The following is a 10,760-nucleotide window of genomic DNA, read 5'->3' as shown; positions in this document are numbered from 1 at the left end:
CATTTTGTATTATTATTGTTTTTTTAATTAACCATTATTTAACTAGGCAAGTCAGTATGTATTCTGTATGTAAATCCGAGACACTCCAGTTAGTATGATATGTTACGTTTCGTATGGTATGTATTCATTTCTGGTTGTCCATCACCCATTTTGTATGATATATTACAATTCTTATTATGTTACAAATTTGCAAAACGTTCAATATGTTACAAATTTGGTACACGTATTATATGTCAAGAATTTGTGAAATGTACGATATGCTACAAATTCTAGCTAGGTGGGTAGCGTTACCTGGTTGGCATTAGCTAGTTAGGTTTAAAGGGGAAGGGTTAACTAAAAGGGTTAAGGTTAGGGTTAGCTAAAAAGTTTATGTTTAGGGGAAGTGTTAGCTAACATGCTAAGTATTTGAAAAGTAGCTTAAAAGTAGTAAGTAGATGAAAAGTTGCTAATTAGCTAAAATGCTAAAGTTTTCCATGATGAGATTTGAACTCGCAACCTTTTCACCCAAGTTTAGTCAAAACCGGGCCAGTGGTGTCTGAGAGATCGCGTGTGACTAACTAACGTGAGCATTGTACGTACGAACTGACGGAGACAGATCCATAGTCCCCTCTGATTTCATCGTGGGTGACAATGAGTGAAAACAACAAATATTAATGTATTTTCACACAAACTTTTTTTATTGTCGAATGAACAAATAATGTCATCATCGTATAGTATCCAGTATTTTGAAGCTGTCACTTTCAACTGCTCCTTTTGCAGACGTGTTTGTCCATAAAAGGGCATACAGTGGCACCACACCCCCAACACACCTCCAGAGAGTGGCCAATCGGTGTCTGCATCTTGCACTCCTTACACCCGCCCACAACCCTCCCACTTGATTCCACCCCATGTCTCTGCTGACTGATGAGCTTCTCGAGGGCTTGCTTCGTGGCCGGGTCACCACAGTGCGCGATGCCGTTAACCGCCACCCGCTTTGGATCTTTAACGCAGTCCTCCTCATGCCCAATGACGGTGGAGGACAGCCAGGCTGTATCGTATCCGCCCTGTTGCCACGAGCACCACATTGCTACATTCTGCCTATCCATCTTCTTCACGCGGCCCACCCGGACCTTCAGCTGCAATACCACATGTTCTCCAGTGGGGCACCCACCGGGGTAACCCTTCGCCTTGGCTATGTCCCGACTGCAGTAGACCCCCGGGCCCAACGTGCCCCCTGCCGAGGGCCGGAACCCCCCTGTGATGATGGCTCGAGCGCTGTCACGGTGGGTGCCATGGTACATGGTGTAGCCTTGTCTGCCCCGTGGTGCCTGGCCAGGTTTCAGGACAATCTGCTTCTCAACCACAGCCTCCCAACCGGTGAACTGCACCAGCTTCGCTGGCATGGCTCTGCTAACGGACACACAGTTGACACCAATTTGTAAACCGATGAAATCAATCAATCAAATGTATTTATAAAGACCTTTATACATCAGTAGTTATCACAAAGTGCTTTACAGTAACCCAGCCTAGACCCCAAAGTGCAAGCAAAGCAGAAGTGAGAGCACAGTGGCTTGGAAAGATTCCCATATAGGAAAGTGGAGAGGAACCCATCTCAGAGAGCCTATCCTCTTCTGGCAGTACCTCATAATCATCAGTGACAAAATCTATGACTCATAGCATACGTATCGGTGAATCGTTGTGACATGAAATATGAGTGAGAGTGTAATCAATGTGTAATAAGTACGGAAACAATTTATGAACATGTTAAATTATTATGTGACGTGGAGTCATTATTCAGGTCCTGATTGGTCAAGAAGCTTATTTGACACGTCAAATAATGTTATTTGACGTGTATCTTTTTGACACGCCAAGACCCAAACGGCGTTCCATATGTACCGGGTTAGGCTATATGTGTTGTACACACACATCAATAATGTATTGATGAAAAAACATATTGAAGACATAGATATAGAGAGGTTTTCTTTTCTAAAATCTAACCACTCAAATTATTATTTACTCAAAGTATGTTTCCATGATTTATTCCCCCCCAAAAGATTATTGACTGAATCTAAATTCAATCTGAAGCGCCGAAGATTCACTTTATAGGGCGATTGACAAAGGCAATGTTCCCGCAGTTGCGGATACTGCATTCACGGTACACGCTGCATATGTCGGCTCAATCAGAAATGTTATTTAAACGTGAACTACAACACAGATATTCTCAGTTACTGATTGAGTACAAAGTATGATGTCGTAATGTATACAAGGTGCCATTGAACAACACAAACCTCTACCTTTTCGACTGAACTAAACTCCATCTTCTCCCTCTATAAAGAGTATTTTGTATAGTCACCACCAGGGCTGGGGTCAATTCAGTGAATAATTGAATTCAAATCTCCCATCATTTATTATGAAGACTTTTCATTTTACTGAACTAACTGAATTAAAGTCAACCCTGATCCAGGGGGCGGAAATCCCGGGGGGGACGGGGGGGACATGACCCCCCCATCCTGGGAAAAATATGATTTGTCCCCCCCAATATATCACTGAAACATAACTATGTAATTTAAATATTATTAATAATACGCAATGAAAGCAATTGTGCTGATTATAGACACTTAATAGCGCGTTTTTAAGTTTCAAAAGATTGCGACCCCCCCCCGCCCTTTGCCTTACAATGGTTTGATCCACTGCCAGTTCCTTAGTTTGCACGTAACTGCCGTGAGGTTCATCCTGTCAATCGCGCACACACACACTAGCTGAATATGCAGAGCTAGCGCGCAAATATTAACTATTAAGCTAGCTAGTACCTATTCCATTTATGTGGCGTCGTCAAAGATGGAATCAGCATGCAGATGATGTAAGTTAGTGCTTCAAAGTCCCTGTGATAAGGTTAGCGATAAACTGAAGTCCAAACTGAACAGAACTACACTCTCTTCTACCATTGTCTTAAATATATTTAATGGTCTCGTTGCAAAAGCTAAATTGTCGCAAGGGAACTTTTATTTCTTTCTTTTATTTCACCTTTATTTAACCCGGGTAGCAAAGATTATAGCAAACACCACTGAAACTGAATTGGTGCTCGCTAGCTTTGCAAATTCAGCTATTGTTGGAATCCAGCCAATATGAAACAAACTATTAAAATTACAAAAGGTTGCAGCATATGTTGTGTAAATGGTGAACTCATACAGCTGTCAACTCTTGTCATTTTAATCCGTTTCACATTTGCTAGCTACCTTTTAGATCGAAGCCCAAATAGAATGATTGAAGATGATAGAAGGCCATCTCCTACTGTAAATAACCTACACACTGTGTGTGTAGCCAGCCAGCCAGGTAGAAAAATGGCAGAAAAATAAAAGACAGACATCAGAGTATTTTTCAATACACCAAAACGCATAGTAAGAACCCTAGTAGCCTAATATCTCAAAGACTAGTTGATAAAATGTTCATAAGAAAGAAATAAAATTCTAATGGAAATGTTTCACAATGATGTCATTAGGCAGAGCAGGCAACAGATGGCACACAGACAGCAGAGTTGGGGACAGATATGCAGGGACAGACTGGCAGAGACAGGGAGTCTCAGGTAAGTTTGTTGAGTCTTTGTTTGGCAACATTATGAAAGGTTCTCAATCTTTTTGACTTGTAAAATAGGAACATAATTGGAAAATGCCATGGATACCCCCACTCTCAACTTAAACTGGTGACTGGTGATTGTGTAGTTTTGGGTACCGGTAGTTAGGAGTACGGCAAACACCTTATTTCTTTGGTTCCTCAATATACATTTACCATATTACAATGTAGGCTATGTGTTACAGCTCTACTTTTGGTGTCCCCCTCAGGAATTGCTCTTGAGAAAATGTAATGTAATTGTCCCCTCCAAAGTTGATATCAGATTTTCGCCCCTGCCCTGATCACCAATACATCTGTACAGTGGTAATTTGACAGGACTGAGAGAGAAAGCAAAACATACATGTAAGTTAGATAGTAACAACAATAAATCCAGTACTGTATAGTTACCGCTGTAGAAAAACAAAAATCTATGCCTTATAGATCCCAATGTTGTGCAACTGACTGGCTGTGGATACGTTGCAAAAATATTTTTACATTGTTTCTACCTTTTTCAGGTAATTAACCTACCCGTTCTACCTCCAATGTTTTGACAGTGTATCTCTGATAGTTTCACTTTCGATTTTTCAGCTCAACTCAGCATCCTTGCGTGACATCCATGAACATCATACCCAATGGAATCTCTTCAAACAATATCCCGTTTGCTTTAGAGATCACATTCACTTTCATTTTAAAGTGCTGTACACGGACTCCCTCATTATTGTATTCATGCTATTCCATATCGTAACGCTAACCCCATTCTCATTGCAAGACATGCCAGGCAATGTTGCCCTCTAGTGTTTTTTTTTAGATACAGCATGTATTATTTTATCATTCGTCATCACGGGTTGTGGTTAATTCCATTTCAATGCCAGTCAATTCAGAAACTAAACCAGATTCAAATGACACATGTTCCTCATTGGAATTGGAATTTCAAGGTACTTCCTGAATTGACTGGAATTTAAATGGAATTGACCTCAAACCTGAGGTTCATCAACCAAAAGTATACTCAGCTGGAAAGAGAAAAACAGAGACAGGAAATTATTTTAGAAAAAAACACACAATGGAAGTAAATGTTATTGTCACTTTTCCTAATAAAAACATAATTGATGTGTGAGTATGTGTGTATATACAATATATATAATTCACTGACCAAAAATATAAACGTAACATGCAACAATTTTTAAGATTTTACTGAAATACAGTTGAGCAAATCAGTCAATTGAAATAAATGTATTATGCCCCAATCTATGGATTTCCCATGACTGGGAATACAGATATGCATCTGTTGGTCACAGATACCTTAAAAAAGGTAGGGGCATGGGTCAGAACACCAGTCAGTATCTAGTGTGACCACCATTTGCCTCATGCAGTGCAACACATCTCCTTCGCATAGTTCCCGGACATTTCTGGGGGGATTGGCCCTAGCTCTCACACTCCGATCCAACAGGTCCCAGACGTGCTCAATGGGATTGAGATCCGGGCTCTTTGCTAACCATGGCAGAACACTGATATTCCTGTCTTGTAGGAAATAATGCACAGAACGAGCAGTATGGCTGGTGGCATTGTCATGCTGGAGGGTCATGTCAGGATGAGCCTGCAGGAAGTGTACCACATGAGGGAGGAGGATGTCTTCCCTGTAATACACAGCGTTGAGACTGCCTGCAATGACAACAAGCTCAGTCATATGATGCTGTGACACACCGCCCCAGACCACGACGGACCGTCCACCTCCAAATTGATCCCGCTCCAGAGTACAGGCCTCGGTGTAACGCTCATTCCTTCGACGATAAACGTGAATCTGACCATCACCCCTGGTGAGACAAAATCACGACTCATCAATGAAGAGCACTTTTTGGCAGTCCTGTCTGGACCAGCGACGGTGGGTTTGTGCCCATAGGCGACGCTGTTGCCGGTGATGTCTGGTGAGGACCTGCCTTACAACAGGCCTTCAAGCCCTCAGTCCAGCCTCTCACAGCCTATTGCGGACAGTCTGAGCACTGATAGAGGGATTGTGTGTTCCTGGTGTAACTCGGGCAGTTGTTGTTGCCATCCTGTACCTGTCCCGCAGGTGTGATGTTTGCATGTACCGATCCTGTGCAGGTGTTGTTACACGTGGTCTGCCACTGCGAGAATGATCAGCTGTCCGTCCTGTCTCCCTGTTGCGCTGTCTTAGGCGTCTCACAGTACGGACATTGCAATTTATTGCCCTGGCCACATCTGCAGTCCTCATGCCTCCTTGCAGCATGCCTAAGGCACGTTCACGCAGATGAGCAGGGACCCTGGGCATCTTTCTTTTGGTGTGTTTCAGAGTCAGTAGAAAGGCCTGTTTGGTGTCCTAAGTTTTCATAACTGTGACCTTAATTGCCTACCGTCTGTAAGCTGTTAGTGTCTTAATGACTGTTCCACAGGTGCATGTTCAATAATTGTTTATGGTTCATTGAACAAGCATGGGAAACAGTGTTTAAACCCTTTACAATGAAGATCTGTGAAGTTACATGGATTTTTACGAATTATCTGTGGAAGACAGTGTCCTAAAAAAAGGGACGTTTATTTTTTGCTGAGTTTATATATATATATATATATATTTACAAATTCATCACATATTTATGATTTTATATGGGAATCAAAAAGCTTTCATGAATGTTCACCATGTGCTGATGTGCTCTGTGCTGTCAACAGACCCCATTATGACATCACAATGTAACGGAATCCTTGCCATGATATCATTGCTGGTTCCATCTGACAAGCAACATTTCATGATAGTTCTCTCACAGAGATAGGTTAAGTTCTTATTTTGAGAGTGTTAACATTTATTATCAATGGCTTATCGAGGAAGAAAATCAAGTGAGTTTGACAAACTCCAGAAGGAGAACTCTCAGATGAGGAGCGTCATCGAAAACTTGAGGAAGCAAAACATGGCTTTAAACCAACAGGATGACCAGGACAGGTTTTCAAGTTTTGTAAGGCTCATCAGTATTTCAAACGTTTTTCAAAAATATCACTGTTTATTTTGTGGTTTCATAGACATACAGTAGGCCTACATCCATAACATCTTTAGCTTAAAAGCTTTATATGACACACTGTAGAAACTATTTTGACTACTTCACTTCTGCTATTCATTTCATACTATACCATTGTGATCCAGGGCTATCAGGAGAGCTACCCAATCCCAGAGGGCCATCGGGGCTTCATCAGTGATGCCAGACTTCTGCAGATGCAGAGAGCTGAGAGAGAGGCCATGGAAGGAAAGCAAAGAAAGATAAGTGCTATCCATGAGAATTATGTCCGGACTGCTCTCATCGGGGTTGGCAGCACTTTCGCGCACCACTTCGTCCCCTCTATTCAGTGCATTCCGCGGCCGAAAGCTCCACCGAGGCCTTTGCCACGAAGGCTTGAACACATAGCTCTGGCCCCACTGAAGAACGTGGTGGGGGTGGACGGAGCCCAAGTTCGACCCGGATCTCACTCTCTGGAGTCCATCCAGGTAAATAAGTCATTCAGCAGCAGTAGCGTGCGGCCTGTTCCCGTCCCTCCCACTGGAGCTCCCTCCAAGAGGGGCAAGAAGAAGAAGGGCAGGCGGGGAGTCAAAGCCCTGAAAGTCCAGTTGGACCAGGGCTGTGCTGACAACAACGGACCCATTGACCTGATGGAGGAGGTGAGGGACATCGAGGCTCACCTGAAGGAGGAGGCCTGGAAGGTAGGATGGACTTTCAATTTATTGTAAATGTGAAAATTTGTGAAAACACAAGTGTAGACCATACTGTGAAACCAACAGTGCAGTTCAAGAAGAGTTAGGAAAATATTTAACAAATAAACTAATGTAAACAATAATAATAATAATAATAAAAGTAACACAATGACATAACAATAACGAGGCTATATACAGGGAGTATCGGTACCGAGTCAGTGTGCGGGGGTACAGGTTAGTTGAGGGGGTACAGTGTGCGGGGGTACAGGTTAGAAAGGATACTCTCTTTGACGGCATGATAGAATAGATCCTAGAATTAAGGATCTCTGTGTATTAGTTTATGTATATACTAGTTCTATATGCATTTCTATGATGGGAGCATTCTTTTCTGGTCTACGCCAAAGGTGGTACATGAGGTGAAGGCCATGGGCAGGAGAAGTTTTGGCTCGGCCATGTCCATGGGGGAAATAGCCACCAGCTCTCTGGGAAGCCTGAGCTCAGTGGATATGAACACCCCTGCGGAGCTCCGTGACTACTTGGATGTTGGGACCCCGGTAAAGTCGCGTGACAGTCCACCCAGGCCTGCTCCCCCCCCTACCAAGCCCAGGAGCAAACTGCCTCGGCCTACAAGGTTCCTTAGCCTGCAAAAGGCTGACACCGGCTCAGGTCAGTCCCTCTCATGTACTCACACTAATTTAAATTAGACAGGGAGATGAAGCTAGGTAGACTGATAGTAGGAAGGGAAGGGACACAAATGGCTTTAGCCCAGGGCTAAGACATTTTTCCACACTTGCTTTGCCTGTTGCACAGTGAGATAACCTTTGCTCAAGGCGAATTAGACCCTGCTTCTGAGCAGGGTGAGCACCAAAAAATGTGTGCTAAATTTAAAATGATATCATAATGAACTAAGATGTTCTAGTGTTAAAAGCTACAAACAGATATGGAAATGAGTAAATGCATAAATACATACATACAGTTCACAGAGAGATAGATGTCTGCTGTCAACCCATAGACAAGAAGGCAGCCAGTGAGCCAAAGGGCCAAATAAAGAAAAGTCAGGACCAGGCCAGATTGCAGCCCCTGTCCAACCCAGAGCAGGCCCTGACTAAGACCTTCAAGCTGCTCCACTCTGCCTCTGATGACTGGTGAGCATTCACTGTAGACAAGACCAATGGAGCTAGGCTAAAGGAAGCACAGTGTAGTGTCCTTGGAAATGTAGATTTGAGCTACAGAGCGTAGAAACTTCTGAAATTAAGAGACCAGAGTCCTAATTGATGAACATCTTTATAATGTTTTTGGAAAATGTTGTGGAAATTGCTTACGTTTCTTTCACTGACTTGCAGGGAGAAGAAGATCGAGGGCTTGACCTCTCTCCGTGTGATGGCTCAGAACCACATGGACATACTGATGCCTAAACTCCATGATATCTGCCTTGCCATTATAAATGAGGTAGCTCTATTCATTCACTGCCCTATTCATTCATCTGCACAAATCTGACAGTTCAGATCCTTCTAACCCCCCCCTTAAAAGATTTAGATGCACTATTGTAAAGTGGTTGTTCCACTGGATATTATAAGGTGAATGCACCAATTTGTAAGTCGCTCTGGATAAGAGCGTCTGCTAAATGACTTAAATGTAAATGTAAATGTAAATCTGCTACATTTGCAGAACAAGCCAAATGATTGTGTCATGTTTCTGATGTTCGTGGGTTGTACTGCTCAACATTAATAGCTGGTCCTGTGCGTGTTATTATGATTCAGGTGAAGAACCTGCGCTCTGCAGTGTCCTGTGCTGCCATGGCCACACTGGGTGACATGTACGTTCACCTCCAGAGGGCCATGGACAGTGAGGTGGAGGGGACGGCACGCGTGCTGCTGCACAAAGCCAGCGAGGCCAACAACTTCATCCGGCAGGCAGCCAACTTTGCCCTGGGTCACATGGTGCAGAGCTGCACCCCTACCCGTGTCATGAATGCCCTGCTGGTCGGTGGGCTGAGGTAAAGAGGGAGAGGGGTCAATTAACACTCACTAAGGGGTAGATCCGGACTTCCACAAATGTTCACTTTGTCTCACATTGAAAGGTTGACTCGAATGGAAGTTAGGATTCACTCCAAACGGACCTGATGTGACAATGCAATAGATAATTGATATGTAGTGAACTTTCTGGTGCAAAATGGTCACTGCTCACTTAAGTATACCACACATTAGATTAGAATCAACTTTATTGTCATTGAACAAGTACAACGAAATGCAGTTAGTATCTGACCAGAAGTGCAAATAAAAGAGTGCAGAAAATGTAGTAAAAAGTAAAATAACTAAGTACGTTATTAAGTGGGATGTATAAATGTGCAATGAAGGCAAATGGCAAGTCTAAATGTGCAATGAAGGCAAATTGAAAGTGCAAGGAGGCATGCAACTGAAATGCAGGGAGAGCAGCAATGAGGTTACCGAGGTAGACATATACATGTACATCTGAATTATGTCCTTAATCAGATTTTGCAAAGCAATGTCAGAGTCCAGTAGTACTGTGAAATGGACAAAGAGAGTAGTGCAACAAGGTCCCTGAGAGGCAGTACCTTTTGTTTGTGGCATGGATGTGAAGGGTCCCTGATGCGCTGGAGGTCTCCGATAGCTGGGCACCAGTGATGTGGTGGGTGGTTTTCACCACCCGTTGCAGGGCCTTCCGGTCAGCCACGGAGCACCCGCCAAACCACACTGTGGCGCAGTTAGTCAGATTGCTCTCGACCGTGCAGTGGTAAAAGTTCACCAGGATCTTGGGAGACAGGCAGGCCTTCTTCAGCCTCCTCAAAAAGTACAGGCGCTGCTGCGCCTTCTTGACTAGGGTTGAGGTGTTGCGGGTCCAGGAGAGGTCATCGGAGATGTAGACACCCAGGAATTTGAAGCTGGGCACACGCTCCACTTCAGTGCCATCAATGAGAACTGGGGCGTGGCTGCGGCTTTTAGACTTCCTGTTAATCCACTATGAGCTCCTTGGTTTTCTTTGCATTGAGGGCCAGGTTGTTGTCAGCGCACCATGCAGCCAGGTGCTTGACCTCCTCCCTGTAGGCTGACTCGTCATTGTCACTGATCAGACCTACCACCGTGGTTTCGTCTGCGAACTTGACGATGGTGTTGATACCGTGTACAGAAACTTAGTCGTAGGAGAAGAGGGAGTACAGGAAGAGGCTCGGCACACCAGTGTTCAGGTTCAGGGTTGAGGTGGTGAAGTCGTCTAACCTGACAGACTGGGGTCTGTTGGTCAGGAAGTCCAAAGTCCAGTTACAGAGAGAGGGGCTGATCCCTAGGTCATGGAGTTTGGTGACCAGCCTAGAGGGAATGACCGTATTGAATGCTGAGCTAAAGTCTATGAACAGCATTCTCACATAGGTGTTGGTTTTGTCATGGAAGAGTGTAAAGCTGTGAAGATGGCGTCCTCTGCAGACCTGTTCGGTCGGTAGGCAAACTGGTGGGGATCCAGTGTTGGA

General features: G+C 43.9%; 2 protein-coding genes across 6 annotated transcripts; one reads left to right on the top strand and one right to left on the bottom strand.

Annotated features, from left to right (window-relative positions):
• Positions 1-656: 656 nt before the first annotated feature.
• On the bottom strand, positions 657-4,351 carry LOC123732880 (uncharacterized). Of its 4 annotated transcripts, none has more exons than XM_082964459.1 (2): positions 3,997-4,351; positions 657-1,389 (listed from the first exon to the last, which is right to left on the bottom strand). In XM_082964459.1, the coding sequence occupies exon 2, from the start codon at positions 1,380-1,382 to the stop codon at positions 741-743; it is 642 nt and encodes a 213-aa protein (XP_082820585.1). In that variant the 5' UTR covers positions 1,383-1,389; positions 3,997-4,351; the 3' UTR covers positions 657-740. The 4 variants fall into 4 exon arrangements, with proteins under 4 accessions (XP_082820585.1, XP_082820586.1, XP_082820584.1 ...); XM_082964460.1 differs by having other exon boundaries at positions 657-1,386; XM_082964458.1 differs by having other exon boundaries at positions 4,117-4,351.
• Positions 4,352-6,282: 1,931 nt separating this feature from the next.
• Positions 6,283-9,446, top strand: LOC145861477 (uncharacterized). Of its 2 annotated transcripts, none has more exons than XM_082964446.1 (6): positions 6,283-6,548; positions 6,734-7,285; positions 7,681-7,942; positions 8,289-8,421; positions 8,620-8,725; positions 9,037-9,446. In XM_082964446.1, the coding sequence occupies exons 1-6, from the start codon at positions 6,408-6,410 to the stop codon at positions 9,274-9,276; spliced, it is 1,434 nt and encodes a 477-aa protein (XP_082820572.1). In that variant the 5' UTR covers positions 6,283-6,407; the 3' UTR covers positions 9,277-9,446. The 2 variants fall into 2 exon arrangements, with proteins under 2 accessions (XP_082820572.1, XP_082820571.1); XM_082964445.1 differs by having other exon boundaries at positions 8,253-8,421; positions 9,037-9,445.
• The last annotated feature ends 1,314 nt before the right edge of the window (positions 9,447-10,760 follow it).

The sequence above is a fragment of the Salmo salar genome, chromosome 02 (genome assembly GCF_965601325.2).
Source record: "Salmo salar chromosome 02, fSalSal1, whole genome shotgun sequence".
Lineage (NCBI taxonomy): Eukaryota > Metazoa > Chordata > Actinopteri > Salmoniformes > Salmonidae > Salmo > Salmo salar.
Note: the sequence above shows the minus strand (reverse complement) of the source record. Positions and strands in the feature narration are given on the sequence as shown.